At 41.8% G+C, this 20897-nt stretch overlaps 1 protein-coding gene across 17 annotated transcripts in view; it reads left to right on the forward strand.

The window, feature by feature from the left end:
- Positions 1-20897, forward strand: part of DLG2 (discs large MAGUK scaffold protein 2) — a 1061709-nt gene that overhangs the window by 8649 nt on the left and 1032163 nt on the right. For all 17 annotated transcript variants that reach the window (XM_074572424.1, XM_074572415.1, XM_074572416.1 and 14 more), the window contains one exon: positions 11546-11677. In XM_074572424.1, coding sequence (XP_074428525.1) covers positions 11546-11677 — 132 coding nt within the window. The remainder of the gene's footprint in view (positions 1-11545; positions 11678-20897) is intronic.

Consider the following 20897-nt stretch of genomic DNA (forward strand, 5'->3'; position numbering starts at 1 on the left):
CACGTGAAAGGCAGAAACAAGAAGTTCAGGTGAAGCTACTTACGTTTGCAGGGTTTCTGTAGTTTTAGAAGGAGTCCAGGGCCGCAGAATCGTCTCGCTCTGCCCTCTGAGACATGAACGTTCTATGCAGCCAGGTCAAGAAATTTGAGAAAGAATCGCTAACGCCCTGGCCCCACATTACCTTTGATGTGGCTGGGGAAAAAAGAGCTCATTGGAAAAAAAAGAATGGCCCCGATGGGATGAGCAGCTGGTATCAGCAGTTGCTAAAAGCCCTTCTGTGGTCCCTGAAGAGAACTGGTGGGAAGAATCCAGGTCCCAGAGCGAGGCGTTGAAAATGAAGAAGTAAATAGACTCTTCCTTATTATGGTAAAGAGCGACACGTAAAATTATCATATTATACACCAAATACTAAGTATTTTTTCAAGATTTAATTGTAGTTGACAGGAAGGGGCGAGTAGAGGAGGGATGGATATCTGTGGGATTCCAGGGGTCAGATATTCCCACCTGGGGCACCGAAGCAGGAATGCAGCTTGGATTCCGAGACGCTTTCTGATGAGCAGAAATGCTGGAGAAAAGTTTGTGATTTTATGCTGAGCCAGTCACTAACTGATCTTTGTGTAGTTATCCTATTCCTTGGGTAAGTACAGTTAATCAAGTTTAAAGGAATATATTTAAAAAATATGTAAAGGCAGCAGTTTAACAGAATGGGTGTATGGTTACATGTTGTAAAATCAAGTGTGAAGATACTTAGACAACAACCTTACATTGCAGCTAATCATCGTTGATAATTGAGTTTTTTCTTAAGGAGCCATTTTTCCTTATAGTAAATTAGAAAAAACGTCTGATTCTGAACAAACAAGCTAAAAAAGAACCCAAGAACTCTGTTATTGTCATCGCTTCTGTGGTCATTTGTGTGTGTGCATCGTGTTCCATAAAGCTGATGCTACTTCTGTCCAGCTTCGTCCACTGGTCTGTGTTCTGTGGCATTGCTGTTGGAGTTTAGAGATTGTGCTTTAAGATAAATTTAATTCCAGAAAAGAGAATAAGAGGCTTTGGAAACGTGAACTGTGGACAAAAGTTGCAAGGGCTGGAACTGTTTAGCCTGGGCAAAAGGAGACCGAGCAGGGGAGGGACATGCCAAGTCACACAAAGTAGAAGAGGCTGTAAAGGGAATAATGGTGGTTTGCTTTCCGCATCGACATCTGGAGGACAAGAAGTAGTTGTCCTGATTGATAACAAAAGAGATGGAAATTATATAGTAGAAGAATAACACTAGGACCTTCAAGCACTGAAATCAGATGGTGAGGGATCGTGCGGATTTTGTCGGAGGTTCCCAGTGCAGTCAGACTGCATGTAGGTCCGGGTCCTTCTGCACAGCAGGGAGGCAAACTGGAAACCTAATAGGGCTCCTCCAGGCTCTGTCTGTAATTTGTGTTTCTTGGAGGATTCAGCTGACAGATCACAGCGTAACTCATGCCCTTCAAAGCAACCTGGCTCACAGGGCATTTAGCCCTCGTCGTTGCATCATCTGCACAAATCAATATCCTGTAACCGGAGTCTGCTGGGCAGCTTCTGCCCTTTGCTTGCTGCCTTTTGCGCCGGCTCCTTGTGCCACTGCGTGTTAACAGCGTTCAGTGCAGAGCTGCCCGTCCCCCTGACTCTAGTCAAATTTCCCTCGGCATTCGGATGCCTGGTTTCCCCGGAATATTCCTGAGTATATAATATTGCCTTGCTCTGTGGAATTTGCTGTTGTGCATGCATAGCGGTTCTTCTCACAGAATATCTGGCCCATTTCTTGTCTGCTAAGAGTGTCAAGGTCTAGAATAACGTCGCTTCACAACTAAACCCTTCTAAATTTGTGTTTTGCAGTCTGTGCAGAGAATTCACCAAGGCTACGGTTAATTTAGGGAGGTTGCACTTCTTTTTACACTTAACGGAGAGCGAGGGCAACTCAGAATGCGACCTTAAATTTAAATATCATTCCTTGAGAGAGTCCCTCCGCTGGCCCAAGATTAATCTTCCCAGACCACGTGTCAGTCTCCTCTCTGTGCTGATCTGGTTCCTAAAAGCTGAAACCCCAGAAATAAGCCTGCCTGGTGATCCCCCTTTCCCATCCACTTGTTTTCCCTAGCAGGACAGAAGATGGGTTTAGGTGTCATGCATACCCTCAGGAGCTGTTATTTTTAACCCTTTTGCTTGTTTGTTGTGATAGTATTTGGTCACCTACTGGGTGATAGTATTTGTCACCTACCTAATGCCGTGGGGTCCCACAAGGTTGCGTAACCCATGTGTTGCCTTTTCCTGATAGTTCAGCGAAGTCCTACTGCGGAGATGCTGAGAGCTTTCTGCTTTGTACAGGGCCACATACTCCCCGTCTGCTCTCCCTCTGTGCAATCCGCTAGATTAATTTGCGTCTCATATTGCTGTTTATATGTAACTATTTTATGATTGTCATTTGTCTGATAGTTCTCAAGGCTTTTGAAGCATCGGAGCCTACAGCTTGTGTTTTTCTCAACCTTCTTAGTGTGCTGTTTTTTGTATTTCTTTCTAAAATTTAACTGGCTTACACCTCCTCTGCATGTACAGAGCATTGCGTATTAACACGATCTACTCCTTTGTGTTTGCTGTTGTCTGTGAAGATTAAGAAAGGTAAATGAGTTACTGATGGTTTCGGCTTGGATCAGGCTGCCTGGCAATTTATTGTAGCCTACTGCGTCCCCTCCCCTTGATCTGTAACAACTCATTTTAATTTTTTGAACTTTCCAAAGCAGAGGATTGAATCAAGAGATCTTAAAATAATTGAGGCAGGGAACAGTGTTTGCTCAGACCTCTGCCTCTTTTGGCAGCCGTCATCTAAACGAAGGTGTGAACTCTCCAAAAGTGAAAGTAGTTTTGGAGATCCTTTTCTTCGCAAGTCACCAAAAGTTCACTGAGAAAACTTCTTGCTCTCTTTCCCGGTGCTCTGATTGCATTTCTCACTTCTATTTTGGCTGCCGCGTTTTTCCTCCCCCATTCTTCATGCCTTTTCCAGCTTCAGTGCCCTACATTTCCCCAGTTCTGGTTCTCCAGAAGCTGAAGAGGGTCTCCTGAAATGTGTTGGTGTGTTTTTCTTTAAAAAGACACCGATGCCATAGGCTTTGCAAGTCAGAAAATAATGAAAAACCCTCTTGGGAAAGGGAGCAGATACAATTAGAAAAAGAAAAAAAAGATAAATTGAAATTAAAAAAATCTTAACCTTATCAACTCAGTAAGGGTTAGATCTTAACTTACGTTAAATATCTGTCACTAATGAAACAATAATATTTTTCATTTCTTTTAAGTCAACATTTTTCCATACTGTTGCACCCCAAAAGTCTTTTCATTCACAAACTCTGATGCCAATGGGAGGAAAGAAATGCAAATATGGTGCTAAATGCCCCGATAGACTGTTCTGATGCTGCTGATGCTGCCTTGTGCTGGTGCAGGGCACCGTGACCCAGCTGACTCTGATGTCCTGCATGCGCCAGGCAGAAGTTTAGAATCACAGAATGGTTTGGGTTGGAAGGGACCTTTAAAGGCCACCTGGTCCAACCCCCATGCAGTGGGCAGGGACATCTCCAACTAGACCGGGTTGCTCAGAGCTCCCTTCAGCCTGACCTGGAATATTTCCAGGGATGCGGCATCTACCACCTTTCTGGGTAATCTGGGCCAGTGTTTCACCACCTTTAGCAACCCACCCATAAAAAATTTCTTCCTTATGTCTAGTCTAAACGTACCCTCTTTTAGTTTGAAGCCATTACCCCTTGTCCTGTCGCAACAGGCACTAGTAGAAAGTCTGTCCCCATCTTTCTTATGAGCCCCCTTTAGGTGCTGGAAGGCCGCTATAAGGTGTCCCCGGAGCCTTCTCTTCTCCAGGCTGAACAACCCCAACTCTCTCAGCCTGTCCTCACAGCAGAGGGGCTCCAGCCCTCTGGTCATCTTTGTGGCCTCTTCTGGACCCGCTCCAACAGGTCCATGTCCTTCTTGTGCTGTGGGCCCCAGAGCTGAAGTTTCCAGCTCCTGATGAGTTTGGAATCATATTTGCTTTTTTTTCCCTCCATCTTCTGAGCTACTTTGCTTTGTAGCAGGAGTTGGGTGACAGGATCATACCCCTGTGGAAGGCAGCAGCAGCTCTCAGCAGACTTGCAGGTGTTCAAAGCATAGCAACTTGTCCACAAAACCATTGTTTGGTCCTGTATTGTATATGGGTCCATAGAGAGTTCAGCCTATATGGCTTTATTGTGGCCAGAAGGAGCTCTAAGGCCTTGAAAGTAGGTACGTAACAGCATCTGCCTGAATTATGTGGTGCTTCCATCATCGGTTTCTTTGTTTTGAGTCATCATCATTCAACATACCCTGGTTTGAGGAGTTTTGAAAATGGATCTTCTTGGAGACTGGTTTTGAATCAGTTTTATCTTTCTTGTATAGTTTCAATTAATCCTGTTAGTCAAATATTTTCCAATTTAATTATTGAAATTCATATATACTTATAAATTATCTTCAGATCTAATATATTTAGTTCATCTAAAGGATAAATGGTTTGTATAACATCTGGGAGATATGTAGGAAAACTGTTTCCTGTATCCTGTACCTGGTCCCATAGACGTCATGTTGTGTGAACGGCCACGTGCGGGCACGGTTGTGTCATTTTCTGTCCCATACAAAGGCACGGTTCGTATCAAAGGCTTTTTAATCAACACAACTGTCTCCACACCAGCAGAGCTGCAGCGCTTCAACTCCGCCGGTACTATACTTCAAGTGCTGCAGTAGTTACAGTTAGATGAACTCAAAGGGTGTGTAAGTGAAGTCCAATCCTGCTGCCTTCAAGCAAGTGAAACTCCCAGAGGTGTTCATATTTTCTTAAGTAAATAGTTGAGCGTTGGGTCTGCAGAGTCAAACTAATGTACAGGTATTTCAGGTACACCGTGGAGCTTGTTCCTCTGTAGTGCTGCAGCTGTGTAGTTGTTTAGACCAGTGTAAAGTGTTCTTAAAATAATGACATTTTGATTTCAGAACATTGACGTGCTTTTCTTTACTCACTCGGCAGTTGTATGGGTGTCCTCACAAGCGCCGTGCACCTGCGCCATGGAAGCATGTCGCTCAGTTTTTGTATACGTAACTCCGTAAGATTTCCAACCACCTAAACACATTCATGTAATCAGAAGCAGAGCGCCGTTCTCACTGCAAAAAACTGAAGCTCATTTGTTCTGTGTCCCCTTGCCTATGTGGAGTTTCAGTGATTTGAAAATGTTCTTGCAAAAAAATGAGAGCGTGGCAAAGACTCGGAAATAAACCAGGAGAGGAAGGGAATCCTTCTGCTTTAAGGTACTGGTTAGTATTGCAAGTGGCATCCAGATCTTCCATATGGACCCTGAGAAGTAGCTAAGGTAGAAATGATTTTAACATCATTTTATCGAAGTAGATGATAAATTAATTGCAGAAGTTCCTTCCTTGCTTTTAAATATGTCTAATTATGACCTTTAGTCTTTCATATGTTTAGCTTACACTTTAAGAGTGATGCTTTAAGAAGCAATTTTCTGTTGGTTGGAAGTTCATGTCTCCTGGTATATACAAGACACATTACTTTGTACCTGCGTGTACGTATGGTTTTATTTCTTGTTGGCAGTATCCCTGGGACACTTTTTCTCTGGAAGCTGTACTGAAGTTACGTTTCCTTCAAATGTAACTCGAGTTGTATTAACAACACTTTTTCTATATAATTTTTTTTTTATTTCATCAGATGTATAAGCATTGACCCAAGAGATATTCTGGCTCTATACTATAACTGTCTATTTACAGAGCTGTAAAAATCTACATTACATAAAAATGTGTCTATAAAGTGTGGGGACTATAAAGTGTGGATTATTTGCTAATGATCCCATTCAGAATAATAACTCCAAGGAAAGGATTTGCCTTTTCTTAATTCTTGTATAAATCAGTACATTATATTAAGCAGAGACTCATTCTGTAGAAGAAAAATAATATCTTGTGTGATAAAACTTTAGATTATTTGAGGGAGGAAACAGTTTTCCAAAGACATACAATAAGCAAAGTTACCGATCTACAGTTTTCTTTCCGTATCACGTATCTTCCATTTGTTGTATTGTAGCAATTGCTGACTTCCTGATCAGTAGCATAAACCACAAACATTCCTGAACTAGTTAAAAAATTATGGAGTGATAAAGTGACAAAATCTACAGAACTGTTAGTTAGCTTGGGTTAATTGATAATCCCTGTAGGTGCATAAACTCTATTTTATCCTTAAAGAATTTTTTGGTTATTGTTGTATTAAGATGTTTGAGTATGATTTATTTTAACAAAACAGTAATGCAGGTATTGTCTAGAATAGAGGTGAGTTTTTGTAGGACTATCTTCTGAATGGTTCTTGTCAAAGTCATCTTTCAAAGCCAGTAGGATCAGTCATATTAGTCAGAGCTTGTGTAATCAGGCTCTGTGTAATATTATGTTTGTTTAATTTAATGTTATGTGCTAATTTAAAACATAGCGTCATAATATGCAAAGAAAAGGTGGGCAACTTGTTCTGGATATCGTATCCAAGCACGTTCAAGAGCAGGAAGTTATTGGAAGTGGTCAACATGGATTTACCAAGGGTAAATCATGCTTGACCAATCTCGTAGCCTTCTATGATGTTATAACTGCTTGGCTAGAGGAGGGCGGAGCAGCAGATGTCATCTACCTTGACTTCAGCAAGGCTTTTGACACTGTCTCTCATAACATCTTCCTTAGGAAGCTGAGGAAGTGTGGACTAGACAAGGGGACAGTGAGGTGGCTCGAGAGCTGGCTGTGTGACAGGACTCAGAGGGTTGTGATTAATGGAGCAGGGTTGAGTTGGAGGTCTGTAACCAGTGGTGTCCCCCAGGGGTCAATATTTGGACCAGTATTGTTTAACATATTATTCATCAATGACCTGGATGAGGGGACAGAGTGTCTGCTCAGTAAGTTCGCTGATGATACCAAACTGGGAGGGGTGGCCGACACCCCAGAGGGCCGTGCTGCCATCCAGTGTGACCTAGACAGGCTGGAGAGCTGGGCAGAGAAGAACCTAATGAGGTTCAACAAGGACAAGCGTAGGGTCCTGCACCCAGGAAGGAAGAATGTCAGGCACCAGTATAGGTTAGGGGTGGACCTGCTGGAAAGCAGCTCTGAAGAAAAGGATCTGGGGGTCTTGGTGGACAGTAAATTATCCATGAGCCAGCAAGGTGCCCCTGTCGCCAAGAAGGCTAACGGAATTCTGGGCAGCATAGGGAAGAGTGTGGGCAGCAGGTCAAGGGAGGTCATTCTCCCCCTCTACTCTGCACTGGTGAGGCCACAACTGGAATACTGCATCCAGTTCTGGGCTCCCCAGTTCAAGAGGGACAGGGAACTGCTGGAGAGAGTCCAGCGTAGGGCAACTAAGATGATTGAGGGACTGGAGCATCTCCCTCATGAGGAAAGGCTGAGAGAGCTGGGACTCTTTAGCCTGGAGAAGAGAAGGCTGAGGGGAGACCTTATTATGGCATGCGAGTATCTAAAGGGCGGGTTGAAGGAGGATGGTGCCAGACTCTTTTCATTGGTTCCCAGTAACAGGACGAGGGGTAACGGGCACAAGCTAGAACATAGGAAGTTCCGATCAAATATGAGGAAAAACGTCTCTGCAGTGAGGGTGACAGAGCCCTGGAACAGGCTGCCCAGGGAGGGTGTGGAGTCCCCTTCTCTGGAGATTTTCAAGACCCGCCTGGCTGCAGCCCTGAGTGACGTGCTCTGGGCAATCCCGCTTTAGCAGGGGAGTTGGACTAGACGATCTCTAGAGCTCCCTTCCAACTCTGAAAAATGACGTGAAATTCCATGAAAAAACTAGAGCTACGTCCAGCAGACTCCGTGAGGCTCAGCAGATATTGACTTTTCAGTGGTCTTTTGTTAGCAGACAAAGAACCTACTCGGGATCAAGGCGGAGGCCTACAACTTGGGATATTAAATTGTGTGTTCAGTGGATTTGTGGTCTTGCTTGAATTTGGTTTTGGTATCAGCACTGCAGAATAGTGGTACCGTACAACAAAGATTTTTTGGTTGTATTTATGATATACTCCAACTGGAAGGTACAGGACTTATTTTGGCTGCTAAAAATTAACCGTGTTCTCCATTGGATATTGTAATGCCATATGTAGAGTGATCCAGTCCTTCATGAAAACCACTAGTCTGCTGCTCTTCTTGATGAGAAGAATGTGTGGGAATTCAGCTTCAGAAACTTTGGTTTAATTTGGGCGGCAGGGAATATGGTTCTTATTTGACTATTGTGCTGCAGTCCAGGCAGTCAGTTCTTGCAGCTGAATATTATTTAAACTTTGTAGCTGTCAGACAGCCCAAACAGGCAAGTACTGGGTGTCCTCATCTGCTTTGGATATAACTGGGGGCTGAAGATGATTATTATCTTGGAGAGGGTACTTAGTATTCTTCGGACATGCCATATTATGGTATTATTTCATATTTCTGTTTGATCGTGGTGCAGAGGTATGAATGTTGTGCGGTGGTGCTGAACAGGATTATGTCCCATCGCGCTAAGTCCTGTTCAAATCCATATGAAGCTCTGGTCCCCAGTAATTTATATCCAGTAAAGTTTGTCAAAAAGGCTGAAAGTTGCTTTTTTTGAAAGCCTAATCTAGTGCCAAAATGACCGGAGATTGGAATAGTCTCCGTAAACCCCTTGGCTTTTCAGGAGTGCTCCAGTAGCAGTGGTTACACGCACCCTTGCCAACATGCTAAAATAGTCTTGGTCACGATAGGTTTCCAGTTGATACCAGAACATCAGTGGTGGCTTTCAGCAAACGTAGGGCAGCCTGGGGTTGACTGGATCTCCCAGCGCATGCAACCCACCACAGGTTCTTTGGAAAACCAGATAACACTGCTAACCAAGTGCAATTGTGCGGGAAAAAGCTGCGGCTCCCTGCAGGAGCGTAGGGAGGGAGTAAAAATTAGTGTATCCTATTAAAGTTAGAGAGGAAAATCAGGCAGGAAGATAATTACTTGATCTGGGATTTAGCCAGGGTTTAGGTTTAACACTAGAACTGTGCTCTGTTGCTGATTGTTCAGTTTGTAGAGTTTAGGGCTTGCTTTGGGGTCAACCAAGAGTAGGCTTTTTTCATCTTGATGAATTGAAAAATAGTAATTTAAGTGAAAATAAAACTCTGCTCGTACCCCCAAAGGATGCTACTTTTCTGTAGCTGTTTTTTAAAATAAGAACCATGCACTTTAGGGCAGGAGTGATTAATGGAGGGGATGTCAGCATACTTCACCAAGTGACTAGGAAAAAAGGAGTGGTAGGGTGTCTCTTGTGTGGAGCCCAAAGGGTGGCAGGCATTCAAATCCCATTTTCCCGAATTCTCAGATAGTCCGCTTCTGAAAAGTGTCCTCAATACTGGATACTTTGCAGTGGTTTTCCACCACTCTCTGCTTTATACGATTATAAGTAATCATATGTTCATTGCATGTGCCTGTCTGTACTGGGGGGAAGGTAAATGCCTGATTCCAACCCATGATTTAAGTTATTAACTAATTATTTTGTAGAGCCAGAACTCTCAGTATACAAATGAAAGCACAGGCTTCACAGGTGGGTCGGAGATGCTTATGAGGTCAGTGAAAGGTATGATGTGATTGGGGTTTTCAAGGCAAAAGAAGCTAAACTCACATGTAGAATTAGTTCTGTATTCCCAGCCATTTGTGGGAATATCCCAACCATATCCCACTTGGACCCAGAGATTTGTTTTGAGGCTGTGCTTTTGATTTGGATGGTGTGTGGTGGGAGCCCAGCCCGGGTGGTGTGACCTGGCCTTTAAAAGAGCCGATCTCTCGCTCCGTAGGTTGTAAGTGGGTCCAAAGGGCACTCCTGGCTTTAGGTGGAAACGAGGCATTTGCCTAACCCTTACCTGCCCCGGGGACAGCTCGCAGGGAAAGAAGGGGTTTCCTCTTGGAGAACACATCAAGGTGTGATGGCAGCAGAGAACCGCGAGCTCCTTCATCATGTGAATGTCTACACTGCTATAAAATGCTCCCTAATCTTCATATATATGTCATATGTGCATATATTTCTATGTATGTGTGTGCATATATATATACACACATTTAAATGCCATTCCTGTTTATTCATTATGTTTTTCTTTTCTCTGATAAAATGCTCGTGACCAGACAGAATTTCTCTGAGGAGAAAGAAAAGAAATTGCATCTTCTTAAACATTAATTATTGATTAAATATTTCTCCTTTTTAATTTGAGAATGTTATCGACTTAGAGAATACAAATTGTGTCTCTGCCCCTACTGTGGACTCCTTTAATTGTCATACCACAAGGCCCACGCTAGAGGGATCGTGTTCAAGATCCTTGGATGTACAAAGATGATCAATTTTTATCTAGTGAAAAAGAAGTTTTCTTTCCTTTATCTAGAAAAAAGAATGATAAAAGCAGTCTGTTTAGCCTTTCCAAGCCTTTTTACAATACTTCGTTGAGTTTAGTCTAACTAAGAAGTCTGAACCTCTCCTGGTAATGAAGCTTGCATTGAACTCTACTGTAAGGGATTTAGATTGAGAACTTGTTTTACTGTCATTATTAATTTGTGCTTTTCTTACTGTTTGGTAATCTTATTGCAAACTTGGTGGCAATGTAGTTGCAAACGTGTGTGCAGGTATCTCAGTGTCATATATATGTGTGTGGGCATTTCTGTGAGCTAGGATGGGGAGAAGGAAAGGGGAAGTCTGATTCTCCATTTTCCTCTGTTTTCTTATATGTTACATGGTGATGTTTGGATTTCATACAATTTCGTATGTCACTCATGCTCTTGGCAAATGACTGCACAAAGATAATGGCAGCAGGAGAAACAGAGCTCTCTTTCTCTGGACTCTTAGTGAAAGGCTGGATTGCTACATTTGAGCCAAGACATGAATGAAAGTCTGCTATCCAAGTCTCATTTTTACTGAAGAAGTAGATAGCAATTTTGTGTAGTGAGGGAACAGAAAAAAACCAAAACCAACCACCCTCTTGGACACCTGCCTTTCAGATACACATTTGCTATTCAGAGAACAGAGAACTGAGTGCTGCCGATGCCAAGCAAACACTTTCATGTCTTCTCCGAATATGTTTTAAGGCCAGTTTTCCTGCATGGGTATCCATAATGGTTGTTGTCTATAATTTTGTAGCTGTTGCAAACGGTAATTTGGTCCAAAACTTACAGCTTCCAGCTGGTTTTGGATAAATGAAAGTTAAACACTTGGTGTAGATGCCACTCAAAAGATGGTTTTCCCTTTGCAGGGAGATCTCAGATATGCAGTAATCTTTCTGTTGTGGTGTTGGGTTAATCTCTCCGTTTTGCCCATGTTGCCTATGGCGTGCAGCTAACGACAGAATGAACAACATTTGGTGTCAATGTTCCTTACACATGTGACCAATGCCTTTAGAAACACAGAGTTAATATCTGAGCATTTAAATACTTTCCAGAGCCAATAAAAGACTTTTTTTTTTTTTTTGTACTTGTTCATTTTTAGATACTGACCGAGCTTTAGTGCTGCTGGAAGAATATTGTAAAAAACTAAAGAAACCAGAAGAGCAACAACTGAAAAAAGCCATCAGAAAGGTGATGGGAATCTTTAAGAGCAGCTTGTTTGAGGCACTTCTAGGTAGGTACTAAAATTTAATACTGGATGTATGCGTTTGAAGGCCAGAGCAAGGTCAGACCTGGTAACTTTCTTATTGGTCACTATTTAATTTGTGTTTACAACGGAACAGTTGAGATGATCCTTCTAGGTTCTCTATGGGGAAACTCGTTGTCCTGATATTTCAAAGGTATTTGCTTATTTGTAGTGAAGGAAAGAGTAACAAAAAGCTCATGCAAGATAAGGCATTGAATGGTTTATTCCTAAACCTTGCTGCTTTCCTTTTTTTAATGGAAATTACTGAACCAGAGTAAGATATAACTGGTTTTGCAAAGTCGAAGATGAAGCCATCTCCACGCAGGTAAATGGCCAAAGTTTCATTGATTTCACTGACACAAAGTAGCATCTAAAATCTTTGTGTCTTTTGCATTATGTTTTTGTGAAAAGCGTCAGCCAAAGAAACTCATAAATTAGTCAAGAAAAGTGCTGAAGGACACAGTGAAGCTTTGGCAGAACATTCCCATCCATGTGATACGGCAGTGTTCAAATAGACGTGCTGGCGTATTACTCAGTCTTTCTTCCATGTATTTGAAAGACCCTTTTTCACCTCGTAAATGATGGTATCTGTCAACATCAAGCACTTGGTGTTTTGGAACTTTTTATAAAATAACGCCCATAAATTATTATATATAATGCTTTCAAGGTCATGAGTGTACCCGTGTGCTGTGGCATCCCAGTTGTCCCTTGTGCCGTGCAGTGCTTGGGGAAGTGGTGGCAGTAACCGTGCATCACCTTCGCTCTGCCTCCCTCGGCCCGCTTGCTCACATTGCATCTGGCCCCTTGGTGTTTTATTCCTTCACAAACATCTGTACATTTTGTGCAGAACTAGTCTGAAGGGCACGTTTCTTAACACGAATGATGTTTGTGGACGCACGCGTACCTTCAAGTAATGGTTGTTTGAAGCCAGAGTACCAATCGTGCGCATTGCGGAGCTACAATTAGTAGCAGTTAGGGAAAAATTTTGGTTATAGATCATAAAAATAGAGGCACATCAATACTGCACTATCACTGTGAAGACGATGGAGGTCCGGGAAGAGTTTCAGTAATTTCTGTAGCATTTATGAAAAATGTATGTTACCAATCACTAACATTTCCTGCAAATGGAAGTAATTAATGTCAATGCTATTTTACTTGTAATTTCTCTCAGCTTCTTTAAAGTGATTAGCTTTATTTTTCAAAGCTTACGTAATTTTTAATTGCGGTGTATTCTTTTAAAAAGGAAATAGAGTCATAAATGAATGGTATTTACCAAATGGTTAGACATAGATGTGAACTAAAGAATGAAAAAAAGGTGGGGCGTTTCTGTGTTATTTTTATGGAGGTACCTATGGATATAGAAGTGTGTGCTGAAGAAATACACAAGTCACAGAAGCGACATTAGCTGTACATTTGCTTCTGCAGTACTTTGAAGTAATCCTTCAAAGTGTTCTAACAACATGTGGGCTTTGTGTGTGGCTACACTGCAATATTTGTTGATGTATTACATATGCCAGAAATGAAAAAGTGATTGTAGCTTCTTTAAGGTTGAATCCAAAGAATAAATGTAATCTTTTGATTGCCACAATAACACATTGGGGAGTGTGATGTTACGGAAGTTAGATAGCATTTTAAATTGTAGGCCGTGGATGTCTTTTCCTTGTTCTTAAATGCTTCTTTTTATAAAAGAGATTTGGGAATTGCAAGATGTGTTCAAAGTCTCTCAGTATTACATTTGGTTTGCTACTTGGTTGGTCTAGATTCTGGAACAATACAAAAGAGTGACCTCTCATTAGTATTTTAAGTGTGGTAGATGATGTTATTACACAATCAATAACGACGTTCTTGCATGATCAGTATTTCCAAAAAAACCCACTTCCATGCCATCTGTTTTAGCTCCCCGTCATGGTTTCTTCCATTCACCTATAAATCACACCACCACAAAAAGAAATACCTAAAGCAGAGCTTCTGGTCTCTTTTTAAGTTCTGTACTGGTAATGCTCCTTTGTCTTTTATATTTACAGAATGTCTAATGGTCTTGAAAGCGTCCATTTTTTAGTGCCTAATCTTAATTAGACTTGATTTTCAGAGTCCGAGTGTTCATCGCTTTCCAGAACTTGATCTCATTTCCAGCTGTCAAACATTAGTTTTATCGAGAATTGATTGACCTTTTGACTATTTAGGCTGTAACTGCTAATGAAAAATGTGATTTTTGTACAGAATCATTAACCTGGATGCAGAAATGCACCTTCCTACCAGGCGTAAAGTTAACAGAATTTTACGTGCCAAATTCAGTTCTTGTAGGTCCCACAGCTTCAGTAGAATTTGATTCCTTTACAAATACATTCATCTGTTGTAACCATCCCTGTCCTTTAATGTATGTTCAATTCTTGTTAACTTCCAGAATGCTTTGAAAATATGTAGGATGTCTTAAATTGAGTATAACAAAAGCAGATAAAGAAAAATAATTATAACTGGAGGCACTTTTCAGATCTAGTGTTGTCTAGTTCCTTTTGTTCTCAAATTTATACTTGTGTGGTTTGATTCAACCGGCCGTCTTTGAACTTGGGCTCTCAATGCATGCGCGATTGTTTTTATCTTCAACGTGTTTCATAAATATTAACTGTTGACTTCTTGAACGGGGGAGTAATGTGAGAAAAATGAGGATTCAATATTTTTCATATGGATATTCTACACATGCAAGAAGTGACGGCAAATATGGAAGTAAAAGTTCTGTAAGTGATTTGCAGAGGGATTGTTGAACGATTGTCCTTTTGCATTTTAATTTGGGTTCAAAAGCCTCTCCTTCTCCCTTCGGGCTGTTCTTGTTGCTGGAGTCGTCGTGTTCAGTTACAGCTGAGTTAGTTGCCGAGAGGCACATTTTCAAAGCGACATGTGGAGCCGCTGTCTCTGGAGTCCCATTGACACTCCAGTGGCCCAAACACAATGCTTTGAAAACCCAGCCCAAAGAGGAGGGAGGAGGAGAAACTCTTCAGAAGGAGCGTGCAAGGGAAAGAACTCATATTTAGATATCAACATTACTCTTACGTTAATTCTAACTTCACGAAAAGGATTGTACCAATCCTTCTGTGCGTGGTGAGGAATTATGGTACTGTTGTTATGAGCTCGTAAGGATTTTCGCATTTTGTAGGGTCACCCACAGCTAGATGCTATTAAAATCACAGGGTCCTCTCAAATTGGAGCACGTGTTGTTCTGATGTGAACTTTTCATGTTTTTAAAACCCTGCAAGGAAAAGGAAATGAAACCTGCGGAAATCCATAGGCCTCATTTGTTGGGATTGTCTCCTAATGGAGCATCTTGGAGGCACTGTGCAGAGATAAAAAAGGAAAACCATAAAAGAGAGTAATAACAGTCATATAGACATGTCAAAACTACTAAACACTTTTTTTTTTCAGTTCTGTTCTTTATGAAGCTTAATCAGTTTTTATAGTGCAATACATAGTTTAGTACAATTTATTTCTAAAAACCTCTACTGTACATTTGTCTAGCCTTCATTTCATTAAGAAAAGTGCATGATTTTACAGCCTAAAAGGCCGTTCTGCAGAATGAGAATGGATGAAAGAGGTTTATGTCGGGGTTGGGTTTGTTGGGTTTTTTTTGTAGATACATCTCTATAAAACATAATTTTCTTTCTAGCAGGAATTAAAGGGCCACAAATAGCTGTAATCATCTTATGCAGTATTAGGTAAAAACTAATCCCAATAGTTTTTTTGAAAATTCGGATAAACCCATCTGTAGTGGATGACGTATTTCCTGAGGACTTTGAAACCATGTCTTATGTTTTTTTCTTACGCTTGTGTAACTTTGCCTCGATTTTAAAATGGCATGTTTTCAACTAAAACCTGCATCACCACCACCTTTTTTTTTTTTTTAAATGGTATTGTAACATTTCGCAGAATAATGTGGATGTTTTAAAACTGCCTGTCTTAAAAATTGCTGTAGTAAACATTACTATAAGGATTACAGAATTTACTGGTCATCTGTGACACAGCCTGTATTTAGAGACTTAGGATATAATTTTGTGTTCTTAGTAAGAGAGTTTTTTTAGGCTCTATACCTCATTCAGCTCAATTTTAAATAAGCCCTGTTAAAAGAATCCATTTTAAAAGAACGATAATGACTTTTAAACCAAGTCAAAAAGGAAATCGAGTTATTCTTCTGCGATCACATACTATTTTTCTATTAAAAGTTTGTAGAAATCAAGTGGCAGTGTAACTCAATGGTGTTATGTTAGTACCCAGACTTCCAGCAATCTAGTCATACCTTGCAATCCTCAGTGTTACTGGGGGGTGCTATAGGGCAGATAGGGTATATAAGGAGGACATAAAATATACCCATTTAAGAGAGCCAAAGCAAGTCCCCCCTTTGCTTGAATTATTTTAGGATGTACGTATCTATTAAAAAATAGACTAGCCAAAACGCAAACATTTTGTAGAGTAAGCGTGAAGCAAGTCAAGAACTTGATTTCCTTTGGCTTTGTCTTAGTTGGATTGACTTTGGTGTCTACAAAGCGGTGAGGTGGGACTGAAACTCCCCTTGCACTTAGGGCAATGGTTAAATTTCAGGATAGTTTAGATATGGAAGAAGCTGGAGAGGAACCTGCCATAGGAATAATGATGGGATGTTGAAACATGCCACTGTCGCAAAAGGAAAACGCTAAGAATGAAAGATCAGAACGATTTTGATAGATGTAGCCATCCATGCATGTCAGCTAAGAATAATGATAAAAAGTCCGCCTATTTGTAGGCTTTAATGCTGAGAAGAATAATTATGCTGTTGACTATATAGAGAGGAGAATGTAGAGGCAATTAATGGAAAGGCAAGGAATTTGTTTAGGCATGTTGTGTTTAAGGAGAAACCCTTTAAATAGTAACAGAAGGAAACTGGAGACTAGAGGGAAGGAGGTGGGTCGGGCCTGGGGGAAGATGTGTGAACAGCAGGATGAACGGTGAGAAAAGCAGGAGACCTGCAACACAGTCCTGGGCTGGGGATGGAGCCTGCTCCAAAGTAGGTGTTGAAGAACGATTATAGATGTCAGAGGAAAAGTCAGGATCATGCAACACCTCAAAAATCCAGTGCTAGTCACACATGGTAGCGCTGGCCTTCAGTGGTAAAAAGCTTATGGTATTTGCACAAAAGGCATCAAAATGATCTATAAAATACCACAGGTTGTTGTTGTCTGCCTCTATGATCTGTCTTTAAGAAGTACTTTCAGCCTGTTCTCCACAACCACCGAGACGCCTTTTGTACTTCTTCCTTTGAGTGAACATGAGAATTGACATTCTCGGGACCACGCAAAACAAGGCGATGACAATTTTCACACGGCTCCTGATAAAGCTGCTAGAGTTGAGGGTATCAAAATGCGGGATGTGCTTGGCAATCAGCTTTCTAAGGCGGTGGTGGCCCTCGCTAATGTTTCTCAATCCACAGGAGGGACCGTGTTTCAGCACTTGGTGCTCTTAATGTATCAGGGACCAAAAGGATGTTAAATGAATTGCTGTACTGGGAAACTTTTCAATAGGAAAGCACAACCAGGTGTCATCTATTCATACTGGCCAAGCTCACTCTCGGTAGATGTTTTTAGCCTGCTTATGTGTTTGGCGCGCTTAGCTGCTTACAGCGCTCCTGAATGTAGGGTGACCGATCTCCTATGTCATTGTTCTCTAGGCTTAATCCCAGTGAGCTGGTTTCTGCTCATGTCAGGCTATTCCACCTCCTGTAGCGACACTGAATTCCTCAGGAGTTAATCCCGTGCAGCCAAGCCTGCGGCCGGCCCAGGGACATCAGGCAATCCTCCTGCTGAGGGCCTGAGTCCAGCATTCACAAAGTCAATAGGAAAAAATCCCGTTGACTTCTCCTGCCTTGGGTCATGCGTTGCAGTGATTCTTCCGGAGATTTATATTCAGACCTTCCTGGACTGAGAAATAAAAATTCTTCTATAGCCGTATCAAAAAATATTGAAACCCTCCCTGACTGTTACAAATGTCGAGAAGCAGAAGAAATGTGCAGAAACCCTTCAGTGCTCTGTCACATTTGAGAAGCGCTCAAATGACATCTCTGACAATGGGGAAGCCTGTTATTACTCTGCACAGAGTCCTACTTTCCCAAACTGGCATCTTTCTTTGTTGCGGCATAAATTACAGCAGAACTGAAATTTAAATTCAAGGGCAGCTTTTGTTTTGCCTGAAGACAGCTGCAGCTGCTTTTATTCTTGAAGTCCAATTCTCTTAGTAAGCAAATTTGAGCTTTCTCTCAAAATAGCTAAAGGTAGCAGTGCTAGATCTTTGGGATGGTTTGAAGCTGTTTGATCTTTTTCTTTTTTTTCGACGAGCTGGGGGCGGAACCGTGGCCAGCTGGAGGAGCTAACCCTCTCAGTTCTCCAGCGAAAGTCTGGTTGCACAGAGTGAACCATTTGTTCCCCAAAAGTGGCAGATCTAATGGGGCTGGTTTCCTGTGGATTTTGGCCCACGGCTGTTTTGACTCCCATGGCAGTGCAATTTCTCCTGCAGTAACTTCATTTCTCTCCAGCTCTTCTAACTCTCCCCACCCCATGGTACCTGCAGATCCTTTGGAGGAGCTGAGGCTTCTTCACCTCTGTTGAGTTGCGTTGACATTGGGCAGAGGGTTCAAACTTAGTTGGTGAGAGCTGGCAGACAGATGCACGTGCAGGAGAAGGATAGACAGACATCACATTACCAGAGGGAAATCAGGCTGAAGACACCCAGAGAGGGGAGTTTCATTGAGGCCTGAAATGTTCCCCAGTCTTTCTTAGTTGTGTCTGTGACGGAGAGGGGAGGTGATTCTGCCCCTCTACACCACTCTGGTGAGACCCCACCTGGAGTACTGCGTCCAGCTCTGGAGTCCTCAGCACAAGATGGACATGGACCTGTTGGAACGGGTCCAGAGGAGGCCACGAAGATGATCAAAGGGCTGGAGCCCCTCTGCTGTGAGGACAGGCTGAGAGAGTTGGGGGTGTTCAGCCTGGAGAAGAGAAGGCTCCGAGGAGACCTTATAGCGGCGTTCCAGTCCCTAAAGAGGGCCTACAGGAAAGATGGGGAGGGACTCTGGATCAGGGAGTGGAGTGATAGGACGAGGTGTAACGGTTTCAAACTGAAGGAGGGTAGATTTAGATTGGATATTAGAAAGAAATTCTTTGCTGTGAGGGTGGTGAGCCCCTGGCCCAGGTTGCCCAGAGAAGCTGTGGCTGCCCCATCCCTGGAGGGGTTCAAGGCCAGGCTGGACGGGGCTTGGAGCAGCCTGGTGGGAGGTGTCCCTGCCCAGGGCAGGGGGGCTGGAACTAGATGATCTTTAAGGTCCCTTCCAACCTGAACCATTCTGTGATTCTATGATTCTATTTCTGCATTTCTGAAAATCTCAGAATTGCTTTTGCCTTTGGGAGTTACGGGGTGTTGCAGTGATGCCGGACTGGTTAGAGGTGAGGAGCAGATAGAGCCAGGGCACGGTGCTCCCTATTGTTGCTGGCCAACCTGGAGATGTGAGCAGACCTCCTACAACAACTTTGTAATATTAAAGTAATTTGGTTATTTTCCACCTTGGGAGAAGGTGTCTGTGCGAAGATGTGGGAATCTTGTGTGGATACCCTAAATCGGTTTTTGTTTGAAAGAATTTAATTGTCAACAGCTTGTGAGTTACCAGAAAAGATCTGAAGCCCAAAGCAAAGCTCTGATACCTCTCACATTTTTGGGAATTTTGATTGGAATCTCAGCCTTGCTGTTGACCTTTTCCTTAACGAGTTGCACAAAAACGCTGGATATGAATGCTGATGGACTCTGAAAAATTCAGAATCCCAGCCCAGGTCTGTGTTTGGATTCTCAGCCTATCTGTGTACAAGAAGAAACCGATTACAGCCCTGGTATAACCTGGGTAATACATAATCACTTGTAATCCTAATGCAACCCTCTGCTCATGTTTTGCTGCCTTTTAACCAATGAATGATATAGCGTTTACATCTCAGACAAGGCATTCAGCAGCGTTGTGGACTTTTCTCATTCAAAATGCAAAGTGCATGGGAAATAAACCATTTTTAAGATGAGTTTTTAATATGAGCAATGTGGTAATTTGTTGAGCTTGTTAGTTTTCAATATCCAACAAAGAATAAAAGCCCTCTTTTGTTCCTGTAGTGGTTTTTTTTTTTTTTTAAAGAGTGTCTTGGCCATATGGATTCCATGTATAATTAGAATTAATAAAATGCAGTTGCAGCAGCTGTTGCTGTGTGGCTGCTGTCCCAGTGTGAAGCTTTTCTTTCTCTTTGCATTAAATAGGGATAGCCCTTTATTATTGGTTTGTGATGAGAAATAGAGACAATTTATTAAGAGATGCATTTAGATAATCTGGTTTTATTTTGAATAATGCATTTGCCTTTTTCAAGCTGAGGGAATATAAAAGGACAATGAGATAGATGATTTTTTTTTTGGTGTTAAATAAAGAAAGACTGGGTTTATATCTGGCTAATGTAGTTTGTATATATACTAATAAAATGGAAGAAAATAATCTGGAGCAGGCTGTTCCATCAGTAATCCCAATGCGTATTTTTGTCTCTGAAATAGCAGAGCTGTTCTCCCTCTCTGATGTTTTGGTCTGCGGAGTCATTTTAGGCCAGATTGTGATGTGATTTTTGTTTAGGGAATATAACCTTTTGAGCAGCTGCGTGGTAATTTTAAAATCACGGAAACGTTTTAGCCTTGAGGAGTGTTATTCCTTACAGTTTTCAAAGCTGCTATAAATGAGCCAAATCTGTTGCCTGGTACCACCCCTGTGGCTCTTCTGGAATTCCAGGACTATCTTTCTTAACCCTGTGCTTCCAGTGTTATGGGTGTCAGTGAAAAACACTGATTTAAGGAATTTAAGTGGGATTGAGCACTGAATAGTAAAATGCATGAAAGTAAACTAGTTAATCCTGCATATACATATATGTGTATATATTTATGTATATACATACACACATATTTATAATACTTACATAAATGAATATATATATACAGTGTAACAGGTAACCGTGGATATCATATTTCTCTCAAACTTTTAAATGTAGTTTGCTCAGGTATGATTCTGTACTTTGGAGCTCTGCTGGGTATTAAAATGTGTCTTGACAAGAAATACTGCAGACGGTGCTCTTCATTCCCATCGTGTGTTTATTCTGTTTATTCTGTCCTGTGGTCCGTCTTC

This window comes from Larus michahellis, chromosome 1, assembly GCF_964199755.1.
Source record: "Larus michahellis chromosome 1, bLarMic1.1, whole genome shotgun sequence".
Taxonomy (NCBI): Eukaryota; Metazoa; Chordata; class Aves; order Charadriiformes; family Laridae; genus Larus; species Larus michahellis.